Genomic DNA, 22,266 nt, shown 5'->3' on the forward strand with positions numbered 1-22,266 from the left:
CGTTTCAACGGAGGGTGTTGACTCCTCATCCCCCGTTGAAACCGCGACCTAGGCTAAGGCCTACCTACTTTCGTTTATCGCGCAAACGCACTCGACACTGCTCCCCGTGATGTGATCCGCATGTATATTACACTTGAAATCTCGTTTCTCCTGGTCGCGTACGTGGGTGAAAGCGTTAAACGATCAAAATGCAATTTATGGTAAACACGGTACATGCATAAGGAAATGAATGTCCCTCGACCCATCACGTTTTTAGATACTCGTTTAACTCGTGCTTTCCACTTAGAAAGGGATTTACTTTAAATTAGGCTTTAATTAACAATCCGGACAACGTAACAATGTTTCCTATAATTTATAAATTTTCTTTCTTCTCTATCTTATTCATTCTCCAAAACACTTGGACAGAGGAAAATAAAATAATCGAGAAGCGTGAGGCAGATAAATATTTTATATCCAATTTCGCTGATACAGTCGGCTTAGAAATAAATAAGGAAGCCTAAATTTCCATAAGAGTTTCGTTGAATGTTCACCGGGTGCTAGGATATGTCGTTGCTATGAAGATTGACACTAGGACCGAATATTTTATGAGTTTCTTACATCCTGCTAGCGTGTTTCTGAGCGACCGTCTTTGTGCAACCGCCACATCCCGCGGTGGCGTTAAGCTTTACGAGGTTAAACCTCATAAGGAGTTACGATCGTGTTTCATGTAGAGTTCAGAAGCTTGTAGAAATCTCGTGATACAAAACGGCACTTACAAGAAACACGTCCAGCTGAGTACTGTTTTAATTTCCTGCCATTCTTTATGTACCTTCGCTCCACCATAATTCCTTTTAATTAAAATTTATCGCATTTATGAGGCATTTCGTGCGGCTTACATTATCTATTCAAGCAACTGGCAACCGTAAAGGAAAGAAAAATAAAAAAAAAAAGAATCGAAGTAATACGATATAAGAAGATAAAGTTCAACTTGCTGATAACAAGACTCTCATCTAAAGTGGGTAAATGGATTACAGTCCGACAGATTTATTAGAGACTTGTTCCTTTTCTAGCAAGCAAGAAAGCAAACTTTGTGACATAATGTGATTGAAAATGGCAGATATTAGGATATTCGATGGTAGTTCTATCACGTTCGTGATTATCACGTCATTCGAGCTGACAATTACAGCACGGATGTAACCGTGAGTCGCAGAACTTCTTGTCTCCTGACAGCGTTATTACGTTCTACCGGTTCATGTAATCCGTCCCAAGAAATTCTATTTCCAGAAGAGAAGGTTGATAGTATTTGCTCGAAATTATCCTGATTTCTGTAGAACGACGAAATTACAGATTTCATATAATTCTATATATCCTTGTTTTTACAATCGCGTCTCTGTTCTTCAAACCAATAAACGTCTACGATATTGAATCTCATAACTCACGTTCGGAAATTCGTTGCAAGGGATACCGTCCGTTGAAGACTGTATTATGTAAATCATGACTCCTGAGTGACAGATGGTGCACCAACGTCATAGATCACGATACATCTAAGAATTTATGCGACCATCTATCTCCTTGTAAGATTATGAAACTTTACGAGGTCACGAAAATGACACTAACAAGTTCCATTTATGGAACAGAAGAATTTAAAAGCGACTGGTTGTGTTACGGCAACACAAATCTATGTTTAATTTCTATTAAAGAGGTATTAGTACCTTTTTGATGGATCGTTTATGACTGGAAAGTGAAAGGGTTAAAGATTAATCAAAGCACAATAATTCTTTTCAATTATTTAATTCTTTATTAATTAAAATTTACGAGGTCATGTTCATTGTCGTCAAATTCCGCGGCTTTTAAGACGAGCAGAGCAGTCGAAATGGTAGGAGGCCTCTGATTGGCTGGAGAGTAGCGCGCGGCGTGTAGAGCGTCTGACGTCACGCTACAGCCGCTTGAAACGCTTCGTACCTTCAGTCGCGCGCCGAACCTCGAACCGAACACACGCGTCAGTTGTTGTCTCTTCGTGTCGAAGCACCTATTGTTATCATTCAAGCTTCAATCGTCAAAATGTAAATAGTGCGATTAATTATCGTAACATCTATTCGAAAAGTGACGTTCAATTTAATGACTGGTTCAGTGAAGTGTTATTTAAAAAGCTTCATTTCGATCGGGTATATTTGTGCCGTTCTCGTCTCGATCGTCCATGATCGTGTACCATAAAATAGAGGACGTTTCTGAATTACTCCAGTTTATTCAATTTCCGTGTATAATCAACAGAATGTATTTAAGTGACGATGGATAGCATTGCTCCAACTGATGCGTGTCAGTGAACGACCCGACGTTAGACCACGTGACCGGTGCTTAGAAGTTATGTGAACCACTCGTCAAGATCGTGACATATTTATTCATAATTATCGACGTTCGTGAATTATAATATTATCGGTGCGTGATTTCTATCGTTCATTTCGTGTGCCATGTAAATAATATGCTAACCGCGAGGAAAAGGACCGGCTCGATGTTCGACGCCGTCGTTTTGACTTTGAATTCGCGAATATCAGCGTGACTACCTTGTATTTATCCGTCGTTCGAAAGTGCGTTTTACGGTAGTGACAAAACGGGGGTGATGTGCAGGTATTTATGTCACGTCAACTGAGAGCTGTGCGCAGTGTGTACCGGATGTCAGGACGATAATTGTTGCTGTCTTAAGGCCTAGTGACTCGTGCCACCATGCTGACAATCGTGCTGCTACTCCTCCTGGGCCAACCGGCTGCACGGGCCGACTATCTGAGTGAGTACCTTTCCTTTTGAAATTCCAAATTTATTTCATTGCGATTTTCGTCCATGGAAACTTATAATTAATAATAAGTCTTAAGAAATTAATTTTATCAATTTTATCGGTTGATCGAATTTTTCTTTCATTTCACTACATTCCAGTTTGGAGTACAAGAACGAACCGCGTGCCTTTATAAATTTTTATCGAACCGTGTTTTACAACCACCTTGAAAATCGTGTCGTAAAGTCTTGGGATTCAAAGTTCCAGTGTCGATATTGCGAAACGATGCTTCAATATTCCAAACTTTCCGTTCTTGGCCCGAAAATCGTGCTCCGGTTGACCGTGTCGAATCCTACACGATTCTTTTTTTATACCTTCGTCCAAGTACCACCTATGACATCATGGTTGTAGCATTTCTCGTTCGCGGTACATATTCTGAAAACACACACGGAAAGCGAGCAGCTCATTAGAGTGGAAAGTAGTGGAAATGAAAAGCGATCGAACTGAATAGGTTCCCTGTTTCAAGAGAATCTTTCGCAATGTTTACAAACGGCAGGCTTATTTTTCTAAACTATAGACGCGTAAAATTTTCCATGCTTTAGGTGTGTCCTCTGCCGTGTTATTAATAGGAAACCACTCGTTTCACGCGGTGATATAAGCGTCGTAATTACCTATTTTTCTTCTCTTTGTTCAGACATTTTCCTCTACAGATTGTTATATCTAGCTTCGTAATATAATTATGGATGATACAATGGATAAATTCGATAAATTACACTTTCACTGTGTTGCATCATGAGAATAAATTATAATTTTATCTTTACTTTGTATAATTTTTAATCGGGGTTTAAAGCATTTCATACATTTTTATTTTTATTCAACGTGATTAACGTAGATTAAAGTCTTTGAGTTAAAAGATGAAATTTAGATATTAAAATATTTATTAAAAATAATCCATTCATAATGCATGCGAAAACTTTCGTTGGTAACGGTATGTCTCTCTTCCTAAAATTGAAACGCAGCCATCCACAGTAATTAGTGTAATCACTTAATGAAGGTAAAGTTTCGAGATCAGGTAGTACGTCTCTGATAACTTTGCGCACATTGCACTTGCTCTACTGTATCTTGTTTCTACGCGATACATTGCAAATTCGAGATTAGTATTCCACTGTAAATTATTTCTACTCTCTATCGCATTATTTGTTTATGGAATTATAGTAGGATGCTAACTATCCGAATACTAGTTATTTGAGGGATCAATTAACAGGGCACGAAATGGGTTACGTGTTTCAAGTAGTACATATGTAACCATGTTTACTTCATTTCATTCATAAATGTTTATTTCAGAATATATTTATTAAAAATTTCTAGGGTATTTGTTACAATTTATCGAGGCAACGTGAATTTATTTCGTGTCGAGCCTGAAGGCATTTCTATTTGCAGAAACGACAACGTGTTTTCTGATAATTCTGCTAATTAAAAAGCGATTTGATCTGCGTATCGTATAATATGTATCTTTTGCAATAATTTATATTCGTTTTATTAAACATTGGTGTAGTTGAAAATTTTCATAAATGTTAAGGATGGAAGAGATTGGATTACTCGTATATTTGCAAAATTAAAAATGTTTGAAAAATAATGTAGTTTCATGGGTTTCACGAATTTCGAATCTTTAGTTTCATTTTATCTTTATAATTTATTATATTATTCATTTTTGAATTGTAATTAGTGTTTGATAGAGAATATAAATGACGTAAAATATGAAACATCAAAGTTACGTATACGTATGATCATCAAAGTGTTAATCTTCTATATCCAGTCTCCTATTCTCAGGAATATATTTACGTAATGTTTCTTTGCGTTTCTTCTTCAAAGCAGTATTCTATTTCAATTTGGTATTCAAATGACTACAATAATCTTAACGTAATGTTTCCATATTCAATATTACATGTACAATGTTTCTTGTCGTGTTTGCTTATTACGGTGCTGACATACAGCTGATAAGTAATCGCCAATATTAATGTATTATGATAAAATATATTTAACACTTCGCGTTACGTAATACATTTCTCACATGAAGGGACTGTTCTTTGTGAGAAGAAATATAAAGAGGTCGCGGTTATTAAAAGATAGATGGAAGTGGTAATTCGCGATTCGCGTATAGTAGATGAACCGCTTATAATTAACTCTTTTTACTTTTCCGGGTCGAACGGTCAAACGATAACGATCCTTCTCCGTAGATCAATGAATAATGAATAACGATCAATAGATGTCTGGGAAATGGAAATTCTTAGAAATAATTATGCAGGCTGCCTGGTTACACCGTGTGAAATAGATTTTTTGTTTCACATGATACTTCAGTAAAAGAAACAGTAGTCTTGTATAACAAAAAATTATAAACTGAAGATTTTTTCTTAAATTGAAGGTTGCATTCTTGTTACATTCTCGTTGCAAATGAGGGTATGTTAGAGAAATCGCTTTTTCGTCATTATTATCTTAGCTTCATAAGCCTTAATTACTCAAATCAGAATAGCTCTTTAATGAAATGTACGAAGACATTCTCGAATGTCTGTACATCATAAACTTCCCTCGTAAGCAGTATGAGATCCTTTAATCCTGACGCATCAGTTATAATCAGTGAAGGAACAATACCAGCGCTGCCTAATTATCTCTATCAAGAGATACGAGCTCTCGTTTTATCGTATCTCGCGCGTTTCGGCTCCATCTGGTCGGTAGAAACGGTTCGATCGATCTCGTAGTACAAGATTAATAACTCCATTCAGCTGAGTAGACATCGTCAGAATCGAAGTTCGCGTCGATTTCCCGTGATTTGAAGGGAGCGGATACATCGACCAGTTTGCGCCAATAACACAGAAACACCATTGAGAAAATACCCCTTGCATTGAGATATCATCCGAGCCGGGTAAATATTTCCGGATTCGCGGAGGAAAAGTCGGGCAAACTCGTCGGTAAGACACCGAATGGAGACGGAATAAGAATAATGAATATAGGAGAAAGAGTACTTTGGCCGGCTTACAGGGAAGAACCGACGAATAGCGAACGGTGGAAGCACGTAATTACCCTCGTAAATCCGCCGGACATTTCGCGAAAGAAGAGTCGGGAGTCTCTCGCGCCCTTTTTGATAGCGTTTTATCGATAGCCTGGCCAGTCGCTCGAATCGCTCGTAAATTCTTATTATAATTGGCGCGATCGTGGACACGGAAATCGTGATTGGCTATGGATCGAGAACTTGCCGCTATCTCCATAAATCGCTGCCGATAGAATCCTTCAGGATGGAACTCTTGCGGAGGGGTTTTAAAAAATGCCAGGTAAATTAGTAGTCGGAGAATTGGAGGGTAGATTCTCTATAGCGTAAAAATTTGGGTATGAAGATCAAGATTATTTAGATTTTATTGATTAACTGTATCAGCCATTGCTCTTTTTTAATCGCATCCGAACACAATACCAGGGTTGATATGTTACGGTAGATAAATTACTTAGATGCTTGAGAGAAAATAAGTTGCCAGCTTTTTGTCGACCGTTTGGATAAGTGAACAGACGAAAGCAGATCTTGCTTTTTTAAAGTTGTCGATTTATTCTGCAGCTATCCTGAGAGCGAGTATTTTTCTCCTTTAAAAGGATGCGAAAATCGAGGAAGTTACTCTAAGATCTATGTTTCCTTACGCTCTTCTCTCTTTATTTTAATCCTTGACATGAAATTGTATATCTACAATAGAATAGAGTTTCCATTTTCATGTTAAGTAACAAAAGAATTAAAGTTTCATTGCAACTGAATTTTTTCACAAAATTATGTCTCGTAATTTAATTGCTAAGCGAGCTTATCGCAAAAGAACGCGTTTCTGTGTGCGCCTAACGAGGAAACAATTTATAAACGCGTGTGAATTAGTTTCGTTAGATAGAGAAGTAAACGTACATTTGCATATTTCTAGTAAGCAGAAAATAACGTGCATTTTAAACAAGTTATTTCGTAGCACCGTGCAGAGTACATCTTCCATTTTTCTTATACTATTTTTGTATCATGGCAGATGATCGATTGCCCTATTTTGCGAGTATTTCTCTTGGCTGTTCTATTTTTACTCTTCTGCAGCCGATGGTTCAGCTTTCGATCAAACAAATTTATGAAAAGGGTGGATTCAATTTTAATAAGACTTCATAGAACTTCATCATTTTTATTTATATAGAACAGGTATACATGTTTTCGCATATTTCTTAAAAAAGTAGACAGAATTATCAAGTGGGGTAAAAAGAAGGAAAGGAAGGAAACGTGTTCTCAGCGTGTTACGAAGTTCACATCGAATCGAAGTGGCCGTTTGCCTTACGCGTTCTTTTTTGGGGAAGGAAAGTTCCCCGAACTGGAGAGTACCTCGTTTCGAAGCTTTTCCATTTCCACTTCGTTCTGCTGGCTGTTTCACGATTCCCGATTCAACGAGTCGCGCTGCTTGGCAAAGGTTTAGTGTTCCACGCTTCACGGAAGTGCATTTACCTATTGTTCAGCCAGCTCGTCTTTCGTTGAGATTTGAAAGCACTCTCAATTTTTGTATTTCCCCGCATGTAAATTCATCTATCACGAATCTGCCCCTAGAACATAATTTTAATTTAACGCGGTGCATTCAAAATTGACGAATAATTTTATTTTGGTCAATAATCTATTCCATTCTTTCATGAGTTTCATTTGAACACAAGTTCCTTCAATTTAACGTGCCTGGATTTCTCCTTTTTATGTTTGTACGTACAATATTTTGTTATTTCATGTTTCGATTCATGTTTTCATTCTCCAATCGCGACGTATAAATTTGAATGGCTAATTGTCAGCTCGGAGACCGTATTTTTGTTAGGAACGTGCGTTTAGTCGGCAGAAGCAACTGTCGCGCAAAAGCATTGAAAACAGGAATAAATAAGTTGAAACAAAACAGTTTGCGTCTGCAGCAAAATCAATGTATTCAGCTATTCTCATATCTGGCACCTGTTTTCACGCGAATTTCTGACTAAAATGGAAACTGCAGCGTACTGATAAATTGTGTGTTCGTTCTTATCAGGGTGGTAATCACGTAAACTAGCGTACACCGGCGCGGCGGTGCGCAACCGATACGTTTCGTTCAGCTGGCGATTCAGGTGTCTAATAATTTCATATTCCTCGCGAAATTATTCAAACGGAAGTATTAAATTCAGTATGCGCACGGCGCACATACGAAATAATGAATTTTTTATCGAATTCTCGAGGAGGATGAAACACACTACTGAAAGTGTTAAATACATTCCTTTTGAAATTATCTATCAAACGATCTGTTTAATTTCGGCTGATCCACTGTTAAATGAGCTTCAAAATGAGCAGAACTTTTTAAATTGCACTTTATATTTTAATATATTTTATCTGATAAACGCTTTCTTCGTTAATGCATGCTGCATGATTTTATTATCATCTTAAAAGCATTTGAATGAAAAAAAAATTTCTATAGATGTAACAAAGAATTTTTAATCAAATCGTGTTCAATGATATTAAATCGTTATCATGATAACATAAAATTGCAGTTTGCAAGGAAACAATGCGTTTCCGTTACCATATCTTTTCCCAGTATTAATGGCATCGAGATAATTACGTAAATTAACGGAATCATTGATGCGTAACGTTTACGACGTGGAACAACGCGCTTCAAAGTGTATGTCGACACGTTTCGACCACAGTATACTTAATGAACGCGAAATTATTCGAACCGAGAATCACACGACGATCGTGATCGGTCGTTGCATTTATTGCATACGATTGATGGGATTGGATTCGTAACACGTGGATAACTTGGCGAATGAGCTGTGCATCGCACTCCTCCTATCTGATTATCAATCATTAATTTCCAATTGTTGCTCTATGATCGATTATGTAGACGTTGTAATAGGAATAATTATTATAATTCGTTAATAACTGTAAATCGTAATTATTGACGGATACAATTTAGTTTGACGGCTGCCTAATTTGATTCGAATGGTATAATTGTTCAGAATACCCTCTCGTTAATGTTTAAAATTGATATATAGAATTTATTTTTTAATAATTAGATATAAAATTTTGAAATTTGCACAGAATCTACAGAATCAGAACTTCTCATTTCTTGTTGAAAAGGGTGTGCACAATTTGTCCCGCGAATTCTCTTGTTTAACCTTTTCTATTCTCTTGAACCTGTCTTCAACGTAGCTATTGTTTTTGTTCCTCGAAATTTATTAAATTATATTTTTCACTGTTCGCGCTGCTCCTTGTTTCCGAGGATCCCTTTCGTTCTGTTTCAATTTTCCCGGTTCTTCAACGCCTTGTCGTCGACGTTTCCATTATTCGCATTTTCTTTTTCATTGCTCCACCATCTCTCTTTTATTTCTGTTCCGGTGTCACCACCTCGTAATTTTTCTGATGGAAACACGGAAGGAACCACATCTTGTTTCTGTTTTTTTCTTTTTAACACTTGCGTTTCCCCAACACGTCGACTTCAAACAACAAGTCTGTACGTAAGAAGGGAGGACATTTTAAGTGGAATTCCCAGCTACGTTTATTAAATATTTTTCTTCTGTATTTCTCCGGAAATTTCTTCGAAATGTAAGTAGCTGTTAGAAGTGTATTTACTATCCATGGTGATTGTATAGATATTAGTTTACAATTTTTCAAAGAAAGAAGAGTAAATAAAATTTAAGTGATTTTTACTGCATTTTATCCCATTTTGTCTATACTTGTTCAATACAGAGGGACACTGTCAATATGATATTATTGAGCATGTTTTGAAATTAGTTTCAATAATGAGATTAATATTAAATTTCATTTAGTCATTTGTTCGAACATTATTCCGACGCAATTCGATATCGGATATAACAAATTTATGATATCGTTCAAAATTTGAAGCTTGCAATAGAAATTAAAAGTTTGTCGTAGAAATTGAAAATTAAAAATTTATTCGACATGTAACAGTGTACTTTAATTTGAGGTACTTTTATTACCGTGTTTTTGCAATATCATATATTCATTTTATTCTGATTGGAAATTGTATACCATAGATTTTCTGCAGAGAAAAAAAGCAAATTAAAACCAAACAAATTGCATATTTATTGCATATTGAATGACTGGTTTCATCTCTTGTAAATGCATGTTGACTGTGATTATTAATGCTACGACGAAATGGCAAATAAATAAAAGGGAAATAATTTTTGTTTTATGTTAAATTAAATGTTAGCAGTGAAGCAATAGATTAAATAGTTGTAGCGTACAGTTTTAAGGCGCGAATGTATCCTCACCGAATAAGAAGAGGAAAAGTTGGACTTTGTAGTGGAAGTTGCGATACACCATCGCTATTTTGTTGGATTTAACGTTAGTTTTACTTTGAACTTTGTAGTTCTTTAAACTCTTTGCAAAGAACTTTTCTCATCTTATATTCTTTTCACTTGCGATCGAAATTGTGAACATGGTTCTCATTTATGCGTACTTCTAACAAGTGTTCCTTATAAATTACATTATTTATAATAATTACGCTACTGTCCTTTATTCTTTGTTTCATTTCCTTGAATAAATACTGTCGGCCACCGACTGACTGTATCCAAAAGGATTAGTTTTCCCGTTATACCACTGGGAATCCTATTTCGGTTTTCCCTTTCCATTGTTCTTCCATCCTTCTGGATTTTCGCTGCCTTCGCAGAACTCGTTCACACTTGTGCTGTTGCACGTGTATCAGTCACGAGAATTTCCCGAAGACAATCAACAGTTATCCTTGGGTACAATTCTTCAGGGACTAATTTCGTCGGTTTTCAAGCTGTCCATAAACTCGTGTACACCTACGCAAAGGAAAGGCGAAGGTACAAAGAAAATCCTATTCCTCGGTGGCATAACGTCGACAGAAATTAAATGGAGACCCATTTAACGATCTCTCGGTTCTAAAACGAGGGTGCAGAATTTCAGTCATCCCCTCGAAGATGTCGTGTCGCGATTTAAAAGACAGTCGACCTGTAAAACCCTGCCTTCGCGTGCTCTTCGCTTGAACGTAACTTGCTCTCGAGTCCCCCTTAAACGAGAGGAAAAAGGTTCGAAACACGAGCAACCGTTTATATTTTCTTCTCTTCGCGTTCGCTTAAAATCCACACGAAATTCGCAACAACGCGCGTTCAACCAGGTTGGTCGCGATAAAAAAACGATCAAAAATTCAGGGAACAGACGCTCTCGTTGAGGTCCGCGCTCTGCTAGAACCGGGGTGAAAATGAAATTAAGAAAGTACGAGATAGGCTTGCTGGTCCACGAAGCATATTACATTTTCCCGCAAGAGAAGCTGCGTTACCAACGTCGCTATCCCGGAACACGGTCCGGAGATATATTGTAATAGCCTCTCGGGAACGTCCTTAAAAGTCGTTGAATTTACATCTCCACGTAGCAGGGCGCCAAGTGCCATGGAATAAAGCGCATCTTGCACCCTGGCCAATTGTCCTACGGTTATTCATTTTCCTACCTCGACTTTTTCGTGGTTTCTTTAACCCTTGTTCTTTCGTTCCATTGCCTTCACAATTGATCATTGGATTACGATTAAATCTGCATTTTGATAGGTAGACAGGTATCTCTTCATGGATTATTGATGGATGCTTAATCGCATTGGTCGAAGTCAGGATAAGCTTTTAGGAACATATTAGAATAAATTCAATTAATAAACAAAAAATTTGGACAAAAATAAATATTTGGACTGAAAAGCAATTTGGGATGCAATAATGGTTGCAATAAAATTTTATATTTAAATTTATTCAATTATTCAGTGTTAAGTTGTAGTCATGCATAAAGATGGTTTCTGTAATAAAATGGATTCTTTGTGCTAAGTTTCTTTATTCTACAATATGTTGCAATCCAATATTGAAGGGATAGTAGCTCGATAAAACGAAACGTGTTCAACTGTTGTTCACCCTGACCTGGCACGAGCTCTTCTGCCCTCACGGAATTTAGGAATTAATCTGGCCAGCAATTCCATTAGTTCGAGCGATATGTTTCGTTGCTCTTACAGCTACCCTCCGATATTTGCTCATACATAAAAACGATAAGAGCAGCGACAAATAGAAACAAGCAGCGGCCTGTTTCTCTGAAGCGTGAAATCGAAGTACATGCTGGACGCTCGTAGAACAGAAAGCTTTTCCTTGAGAGATAGGATTCGTTCCGTAGAAAGGAACTTCGAAATAGCATTGTTCGACTCTTGGAAATCTTTTTAATCCCTAAAATCCTGTAGAAACCAAACGATTTCTTTAACCAATCAATACATTTGTAATGATTAAGAAAACTTGAAAATCAATTTTACGATGCAACAATTTCTCAAATCTAGAAATGTTTCTCATTTTACTTTTTGCTCGAGTAATTTGAACATCTCTGTGCAATTCGAATTCGAATGTAATTGGTGCCTTTAATGGGGTCACTTATCACTCGTGAGACGTCGTGACAGTCACTCCATCGCACGACAAGTTGTCATGTGATTGACTACAGGAGCCGAATTACCGTCCTTCCGGTTTCTAGAGCACCATAGTTAGCAAGCAAAAATTACTTAATTGTTTAAAATGATTTTACTGATCGTTTTATCGTGTATTCATTGGCGCGGCGCGTTATTGATTGATACCTTTCACTTGCCGCGGAGACGGTCCGACCACGATACACTATACTACTTGCCAGAGTTTAACCACAAGGCTCCATCTTCGAGGAGTTATAAACTTTGTCTAAAGTTAATTAATTAATTAAATATATATTACCTAGTTCCTCAATAATTTGCAAATATGTTATTCGCCAGCTTCCATATTTCTATTTATCGATAAATAAACAAATAAACGTCATCAAACTGGGTAAACATTTTATTTAATTATGACGAGCAAATATTTTCCGGAAATTTACCTAGAGAATATAGTATTGCAATATGAATCCCAGTGTCCAAGAGGTAGTCAGCGTAAAATGCGAACGTTTCGACCGCGTGACACCTAGCATTTGCATAATTTGCATAATTAGCAGAGATTTTGTCCAGGCTGTAATGAAGTTCGCATTACAGTCCGTGAATTTGAAGGGACATGTTGCGTGTACCCCACTAAATTATTTCGCCAACTGGATCAACTGGACGGTACCAAGTATACGTTTTCTATTCCCTCCTAAAAACACTCCTAGTAATTTATTTAACTTCAGACTCGTAATGGAACGGTAGTTCAGGAACGAATTTATTACGGTCTGAGATGTCGTGGATTTGATTTGAAATTAAAAAATAATTTGAGAAAGAAAGGATGTTATTAAATTTCGTCATTTTTTCTATGCAACGTTTTCCCAGAAATGGAATTGGTATTTGTCAAGGGACATTTTTTATTCCCGATTTGCATACTGAGTTCATGTTTCATACCGATAGAATAGAATGGATGGGGGAGTCGTGTGTGCACGTTGAAGCGTACCGCGAGATAGTCGAGATAGATTACGGCGAAAATTGTGGGAAAAAAAGAATAGTTATCTATCGAAAACATGAAATAGACCTACGAATGGTAGTTTTTGTGGAAACAAAATTTATACTCGTTGTAGAATTAGTCATCTATTTGCTTATCGATATTGGTTATTGGACGATACGATGCATAAAGAGAAGTTGATTTATTGTTACTTGTTATCCTAAATTTTCTTACAATTCTTACAAAGTATCCTTGATCCACATTCGACCCGCAATTTTCGACACCCTAAAAGCATCGTTTCATGGTGTATAAAAAATGAAAAAGTTGTCATTCGTCGGTACAGAATCGATACGTTCGATCAATGCACAGTAGAAACTAACACGAACAAACAAAATTCCCGTGAGGTCCTGGTGGGTGGCTCTCTGATATCGAGTGTAATACTTTTGCGTTACGTTTAATTCCCGGGACGCGTCAAAATAATTTACGAGGTGATAGACTCGCGTTTTGGAAGCGAGCCAATGGATACAGGAGAGTACGAACAGAAGGTAGAGCCGCTTTTGGATAGAGCCACGTGTCCATAAATTTCGAATTAAAGGAATCGTATGAAGCCAGACCGAAGCGAAGGGTATCCAATATTTTCGCGGCTTTTTGTATCACCGACCTGGATACAATGTGCAGTCCGAATTTTTCAGAGGATCCGAATGTTCCTGGATTTCCCTCGTAACATGACAGATTAAGAATCATATTTTTGCTTTTCTCTTTAGAAATATGTTGAAAATAAAAATGTGAAATAATAGATAGGCATCGCTAATCAACCTCCACAAAAGGTATCGATTCATTTGAAAATCTTTCTGATAAAAGAGCTAGTTTGATAGAGATGATGCATAAAGAAATGCAACGCGTTTTCGTATGCAGCGCAAACTCGTGAACGAAAGCTGGGATGATCCTCCCCGTCTAGTTACCCGTTTTCCTCTCGATTTTATTTCGACCTCTCTTTGAAAGAGTTCGTCTCGTTGATTCAACTCGAGTCGTTTTCCTCTTCTTTCGCTACTCCTCGTTTCTGTTACTTTTGTTCGGTTCGATCGAACCCGGCTCGAGAACTCGGCGCATCTCGATTGTCGATACATCGAGTTCCTCGTGCCGTGGTCCGTCCGTGTGTGTTCCTCTTGCAGCTTCCGGCGAACAGTCACGGTTCGATTCTCTTTTTGTTCTCTGTTCGTCGACGTCGAAGCGGAAAAACTGGAAGACTGATGAATTTTCCTGTCCCATTTACTGGCACCGGCTCAAAGGGTGCATATTCAAAAATCCGGAACGAACTCGCTTCGAGGATCCCTCGTTTCCTTCCTTCGACAACCATTAGTATTTCTATGTTTATAATACATAAAAACAGGTAAAAGCCTGTCGGCCTATTAGGTTTTTGCAAATGAAATGGTCAATTTATTCACAGCAATTTCAATGCTACGATTAATTTCTGTTGAAAACATATGATACCACTTTTCAGTAAATCTGATGTATGTTCAGGTAATATTTAGAATTTTAAAGGAGCATTTAAAATACCACTCTACGTTCATATTTCTAACGAGCTGTGCGGCAAGTATTTACAATTTTACCGGGAAGCAATTAAAAGCAGTTGTCGCGAGAATCTAGTTAAGTTTCAAGGTAAAGGGTTCCATTAAAGACACTCGCAGAAACACAGTTTCATAGTGAATAAATAGTAAAGCAATTAAGTCTTCGAAAAGGAAGCTCTGAATATATAAAATGAAAGAATCTCTGGCACTTTTCTAAATGAAAATCTTCTCGAGAGTGCTTAAAATAATCTCGAACGTTATTTGAAAAAAATTTGCGGAATTTAAAACGGCATTATAAAAAATTGTATCATCCTAACAGTGAATCGGATTCCACAAATTTTCTCGACAAAGTGTCGATATTTTTATAGCAACAACCGGGTCAACCCGGTAGATGAACCAAGTTCCACGTTCGATTTGATCGGGCGTATCGGGAAAAGGCATACAATTCAAATTTGATAAACCACGAAAGGTGTATTTCCAGTTCCATCGATCTCCGTTCGGCGTCAATAGCCGGCAACGAATCTGAAGGCAACAGTTTGACAGAACGGGGTAAATCAAAGCGGAAACCACAGCGTGTCTAGAATCGAATAGAAAATATGGAATCGAGTTAAAAGCGTAGAAACCGCGTCAATTACACGCGCTCGAAATCCAGCTAGTCTTCGTCGAAGTTGAGATTTGTTTAAACAAACTCGAGTATACAGGTAGGGCGAACCTCTGTATCTTATCGTCAGCGGCAAATGAGAAGTTCTGATTAAGAAAACGGGGTTTCACTGCACCGTTGTGCGTTTCGCTCTCGAATTAATCGTTCCAAAACAGAGGAGAATCTCCACTGGTCGTGGAGCAGAATCAAGGAGACAGGACAGACATTCAGGGGCCACTTATCTCTCATGGCAGGATTTATGAAACGCTCTGTTCAAGCGACGGTAGGATAAGAGGCTAAAGGGAAGACACTGCATAGACACGGTGGGTAATGCGAGGATTAAGAAGCAGCCTAGCGAAGATAGTGCTCGTTGCAGCTAGATTAAAATATCGACGAACGAGGAGAGCTTTCGATTCAATTACTCCGCTGTGGTTGCTTTAGCACCGCTGACTCCTACCCTGACGTGTTTTGATTTTGATTATACAAGCTGTTATGGTATACACAGAACGTCTATGCTAATTCTGAACAGCCATTTCCTAATGTTATTAGAGATAGATAAATTAATTATACAAAAATTGTATGACACGAGAGGAGAATATTTTAGGGAACAGGAATTCCTTTTTACATCGTTATGTTGAGGTATAAAGGTGAAGTTCGTTCTTTTTAATGAAACTCTTCAGGGTGAGCCGAGCAATTGAACCAGATTATATTCAGAGCTTAATTAGAAATAGAAAGAAGGCTGTAGGGGAAAGTTTGTAGAAATATAAAGAGATAGGTAGGTTGAACATTCGTAGGAGTAAAACAGGAGCGATCGATCGGTGAAATCCGTACTAAATTGCAGCTGCGATATCCTGAGGAAGGATTACTGCGTTAAGACCGGCTGGTTTGGGTAACCTCGTAACGCAACCGGCGATATGAAGCTATAAACGCGATAAAGAGTTGAGCATAGCTGTATGGTCGATGGTGTCACGAACCGCGAGACATAATCATAGGCATTGATCTAGTTTTTCAAGTGTAGTCGTTCGGCTATCCTTGTATAGTCGCTCGGCTATCCTTGTATAGTCGCCACTGAAATATAGCGTGCTATCGCACCACAGGGGTCTATAATCAGCCTTTTCGTTCTTCAAAAGCAGTTAAATAGTAGCTAACTACATTTTCGAGCAGCATGCTATATTTTTGTAACGACTATACTTCGATGGTAAACTACCTGCCCTCAAGGTGTTAGAATCGTTTGGCCTGCAATTTGCCAGATATTCGCCGTGATCGTGTTAAAACTTTCATATACAAATGGTCGCGCCATTCAGTGTTGTTGTCGACACGATAACACCCGTGCTGTAAATCAAAGTTGATCTTCCTCAGCCCAGTTCATGGTACGAGGAAATTGTTTATGGCTTGTGTTCTGCGGCTTAGGTGAAATATGTTTATACCCGGTTCTGCTTTGTTTCGTCGATGGTGTACAGTGTTCATTCAGTTTTAGACAGCTTTCAACGAGAGACGGGATAAGTGATTAGGTGATTGTCGAAGAGATTTATGGTAATTCATCTCATTATAATGATGTTAGTTTGGTTAATTTATTATGATTAAATTTACTTTAGTAGATCGAATGCTAAAGTAGATTTAAATCTAAATTGTAATTAAATCTAATATCTAGATTTAGTTGATTTATTGTAATCTATGTAATTATTATATAATAGCATTTATGCGAGAAACCACAGTTAATGGAATTATATTTTATTAGAGAAATTAGAGAGGATACTTAGTTTTCATTATATATTTTTTTTAATATTCAGTGTCAAATTTTCATAAGCATCTTCCATGATTGTTAAATGTTTTACTGTTGAACCACATTTTCGACTCGTTATCTGTTTAAGCGACACTTTCAGAACCACGAGTGCATATCAGTTGTTTCGTTGCACATTTGTGTCGGCCCGGCTGATATGCAACCACCACAATAACAGAAAAGCCAACATTACACGCGTGTCGAGCACTAATTAGGTTACTTGGTATATACGAAACAACATGACCTGCATGACACACGTTTGTTTTGTTAAAACTTTACCACGTTAGCATGTAATGCAGCTATCATAAATTTCATTTAATTCTTTATTGTATTTTTTGTTTTAATTACGATATTTATTCGCAAAATTAACAACAATTATTCTATCGTTGAACGAACAGTAGTTTCAGGAATTTTATCAATTTAAAAAATTTTACAAATCTTAGGAATTTTTTCGGGTTAAAATTAATCAATATTGATCTGATGCATTTTTTTAACTTCAAAAACAGTTAAGAGTTATTTAAATGATCTCTTTTGAGTACTACACTCTGTATATGTACATCCATCGAATTAAAACGGTCGGTACCCATGAAATAACTCGTTACTGTTCAATCCTTCTCGTTCAAAGATACAAAATGTTCCGAACGATTCTCGTTTTTCACGAAAATTGATGCAATCAGAAGCGAGTACGTTCAATCACGGCATCTTGCTCGTAGAACGAATTTATACGTATTTCGGGGAAATTACCTCTGACAGCAGGTTTCAATTTCGCCGTTCAACCAAACAACGTTTCTCTGATACGTAAACACAGTGCACACGTAATAGGAGTATAGGATGTACCGGACTTCCGTCATATGTTACCGTCAACGGCATCGTGTATTTACATACGCGAAACACTCTGTGTACACATATGTATATACCTGCGTACTTTTCGGTCAGTCATCCACGGAAGCACGGATTTTCCCCTGTTTTCATCGGGGATACAGTGAGCTGTAAAACGGTCGTGCTAAACCAGCCCGAAAGTCGTCGACAATCTCATTCGGTAGAGACCTCTATTACAGATTTATCTGTTTCTCGACGACAAAAATATCCGAGCGATTATTCGTTAAATACTCTAACCAGAGATAATCTTATTTACGATTTTCAATAATTCAATAATATTTAAATAGGGGCTGAAAAGTGATATAACATTTAATATGATGAAATTCATCCTAACCATACAGGTGATGGTAGTTTCACATTACGAATTATTACTTTTATTTTTATATTTTAATTGACACGTGGTACATTACTTTGATCTTCCTTTTTACTCTCACACCACTTCACTGTCGTATTTGCTGAGGAACACATACAGAAGTTCCTCTAACTGGATCTTCCTGGTCTCACGGTTAGATTCATCTTCCTCTTTCCCTTTGCGGGTTCGTTAGACTTTCTGCTCGCCAGAAAATCGCCTGAAGGGTGTTGCGGTGTTTCCGTTTTACAAATTAACTGGTGCGAAAGGAAAAGGCGGTCGGTGACGGCAGCTTTCATGTGGTTTGGATTGTTCTTGGTGTGGTGACACGTTGCTGACAGAATTCGTCAAGTTTTTTATTTATCCTAAGAAGTGGAAATAACTTTGAGAGATATTAACAAATTCATATTGCACTTTATGAAGTGATCTTTCAGCAATGTATTTTTAAATTAATTTCAATTTTCAATATTTTCCTTGGTAGATTTTTATTCTAACAACTTAAATTATTACACCCTGTCAAAATCTTCCTCGGTATTTCGGGTAACAAAATTTCCCGGTTGGAGATAAGTTTTAATCGGTTCGCGTTTCTCGTTAAATCGATGAATCCGTTGCCAGTGAAATATTTAAGCCGGTAGATGCTCGAAGCGAAAATCAGGATTTGCTGGGTAAATAGGACTCGGAAATTTATTAGTTATGGGATAGGAATTAACGATCTAATGTTAAACGAGCAGAATCGGTGCGTGTTTCGGGCACGATAAATAGATACCTACCGCAAAGAATAGAGTCGACCGGTAATTTCGACAAATTGGATACTATCGCGATTATCCGAATACGAATTATTTCAAAAATAGGTCACAGCCCGTAACGAATGCACCGTTGCGAAACTAATTTAAATTTGACTCATTATTCTGTGCACTCCTAATCATTTAAACGATTATTTCCTCTCGGAGATGATTGCTTTCATCTATGTTAGAAGGATTTCGACATTTCTTCTAATTTTAGAAATTCAAGGAGATTTTTGTCGGATAATCAATTTGAATTTGGGACACGAAATAATGAAAAAATTATTATTTTATTTAAAAAGGAAATTTTATTTAGTAGTTCAGTGCTGGTACAGAAGGTGTTAATTTCAACAGGTCGACAAGAAATGTCGAGAAAATTGTAAAACAGTTGACAGGATGAGCAAAGAAGACATTAGTGGTTAATGACATCTTATTGTGTCTTGAGAGAGATATCGTACACAGTGAATTACTGTACGAGTTTACATTTCTGGCGAGCCTTCTGGCGCCGTGATTACGGCAGACTGATGCTAGTAATTTCTCAAGAGAACTGCCCACTTACGAAAGTTTCTTCCTGGTATACGTTGACTTATGGTCCGGAACTTCCGATTCCCGCTGCACTGTTCTGCTTAGAACACGTCCGAGAGTGCACGCTTTTGTGCATCCTGCATTCAATCAGTACACTGATAATCGTTGTAACGATAGTAATCGAACGAATGCGCTCGATTTTTGAGAAAATTGTAGAAGAAAAGCGTTCCTAAAACTTATCATTTTGAATCGTCCAGCTACCCTTAAGTTTAAATTTCTTATGTTTTCCTTTTAAATTATATTCTTTCTTTGATAATCTGAAAAAGAAATAAGAGCAATTTTCAGATTACAAATCTTGTAGCTTTTGCTTTCATGTAACATGTAAAATGAAAATGCGAGAGCTGGGTTGAAGGATTGATCCCTGAGGAGAAACGAAAAAATCTAGCGGTCAGGAAAGTAAAAAATTCGAGTGAGATGCAAATCCTAGACACGTCCGGCAGATTCTTTTTTCTTTTACTGGCCCTTTTGCGCGTTGGAAGTGTCAGTCTGGTAAGAACAGGGAATTCTTTTACATAGCTGAACGAGAACGAAGGTTTAATACGTGCTCTTGGCGCTTTGCATTTGAAAATCTGACGTTGCAGTACGTGCGTCGGGGCGAACGGTGCTGCTCGAAATTTATGCTCCTAGGAAAATTGATATTTCACCCAGGCTGAATTTCAAAATAATCCTTCGCGGTTCTTTCGTTCTCGCCGATTTAATAAACGGATCGCTGGATCGAAACAGAGGGAAATCGGGCTTAACGAAATCGATCCGAATTTAATTAAATTTCGTTGTGCACCGCTTCACGAGTTGCAAAACTATTATTACACGTCGTGTTTTAATACATTCCCCTAGTAATTGTTATTTTTCCTATAAATCCCCAAGTTTGGTATTCGTAAAACCATCGAAAAATAAGATAAATTTCATAAATTGCAATTTTTAATCTAAGTAAGTGCCACGTATTTGAATTAGATTTTTTTAATAGGACTTTTTATTGAATGAAAAGTTTGAAAGTGATAGTAGAATAAAATAGAACAAAATGGAAGTAGAGTACAGACAGTGAACTTATGAGTTGACTTATGACAAAATACCCTCGGTATTTCATACGAATATCCTTCCTTCCCATCGAACAGAACGTGTCACCGATTCTATCTACTCGAGCACAAATGATTTTACATGTCGGTCAAATAGAAAGCTATTTTTTAAAAGGGAAGGTCGTAGGATCGCGAAGCTAGGATAAGCAGTAGACGCAGGATGAAAACGTCAGGAAGACTAATGGTGGCTTTCTTCCGCTGCTTATTCGTTCTTCCTTCTTTCTTCCGTCCGTTTCTCGCCCGGATCTTCCGTATTTTTCCCCCCCCTTCTATCACGAATAATTTAACCCTCCAGCTGGATAAACTTTTTGAAGTTACGACGTCGCGATCGGTTCTCCCTTTTCTTCCAGCTGGACCCAATCGAAATTTTTTAATACGAAGATTCTTCAGAAAGTCCAGAACTTTAATTGCGCCATGAGAAATGGACCGAAGAATCCAAAGTTCTTTTATCAAAAGTCGATGTGCATAATTCTTAGTGTTCTCAAATTCACCGTCCATAAGAAATTCATTATTTTCAAATTAAAATCTGTAAATAGCATCAGCGTAGAATCTGTAGAGAGAAGAAACGTAATCAAAATCCATACTTCTATTATGAAAGATTTTAGGGCTGAAAGGGCTAAAGACTTACGTGTCGAATATATATATATCGAAATTTCAGCAAAGCTTCCCTCTGTCTATTAACTACTTATTACGAAGTTTACTTTTGAAAGTGTGCTTCGCGTTAAAAAGTTTGATTATGTTACAAGAAAATCGCATTACATGGAAGCTTGGCTGGATTTACAGTGAATGAAAAAAGCGTTGGCATCCTGTTGTGGAAGTTCTTTTCTGCTATAAATTAGTCAATTTGTAGGCACAATATTCTGAAAATTAGTTAATGAAAAGTTGCTCAAATTACATGAAGAAAAATATTAAAAGGAACAAACCTGATATTAAGTAAAATAATTGCAAGAGACTAAAGAGTGTCGATATCTTTATGCTATCACTGTAGTTCATCGTGTTAAAGATCGTATTCATGTCGAGACTTCTCTACGCGCGAACACTGATTTGCATATAAAGTCGAATTTCCCTCAAGACTGTGAGATCCTACATTATGAAATTGCGAGTTATTACGAGGTCCAGCGTAATATGGAACATGAATAACGCAGTATAAGATAGAGTTGATAGACGTACAGAGGTACTTGAAAGTCTTACCTTCTAAGTCAGTTCAGAGCTGGCTGTTCAAATTATACTTCAACAGTTTCGTCAGAAGGAATTTATTATAATTTCTCTATTTGAATGATTTATCATTTATTTATATTATTTATCATTCGCGACCATAAAAATAATAATGAAAAAAAAATATAAAGAGATTACACGGTAGCTCCTAGAAATTGAATTTAATTTGCGCTATTCCAGCAACGGAGGCACTGGAAAATACTCGGAGCGAAAAGTTTGTTGACAAA

The 22,266-nt window shown here is 37.3% G+C and overlaps 1 protein-coding gene across 6 annotated transcripts in view; it reads left to right on the forward strand.

Annotated features, from left to right (window-relative positions):
* The window catches only part of LOC114877023 (protein eva-1 homolog C), a 223,931-nt gene that overhangs the window by 67,256 nt on the left and 134,409 nt on the right, over positions 1 to 22,266 (forward strand). For 5 of the 6 annotated variants that reach the window (XM_029189097.2, XM_029189099.2, XM_029189105.2 and 2 more), the window contains exon 1: positions 1,928 to 2,761. The exons of the other annotated variant lie outside the window; for it this stretch is intronic. In XM_029189097.2, the coding sequence (XP_029044930.1) occupies positions 2,701 to 2,761 (61 nt within the window). In that variant the 5' untranslated portion in view covers positions 1,928 to 2,700. Of the gene's footprint in view, positions 1 to 1,927; positions 2,762 to 22,266 lie in introns of those variants that run through there. 6 annotated transcript variants of the gene reach the window in all.

The sequence above is a fragment of the Osmia bicornis genome, chromosome 13 (assembly GCF_907164935.1).
Source record: "Osmia bicornis bicornis chromosome 13, iOsmBic2.1, whole genome shotgun sequence".
Taxonomy (NCBI): domain Eukaryota; kingdom Metazoa; phylum Arthropoda; class Insecta; order Hymenoptera; family Megachilidae; genus Osmia; species Osmia bicornis.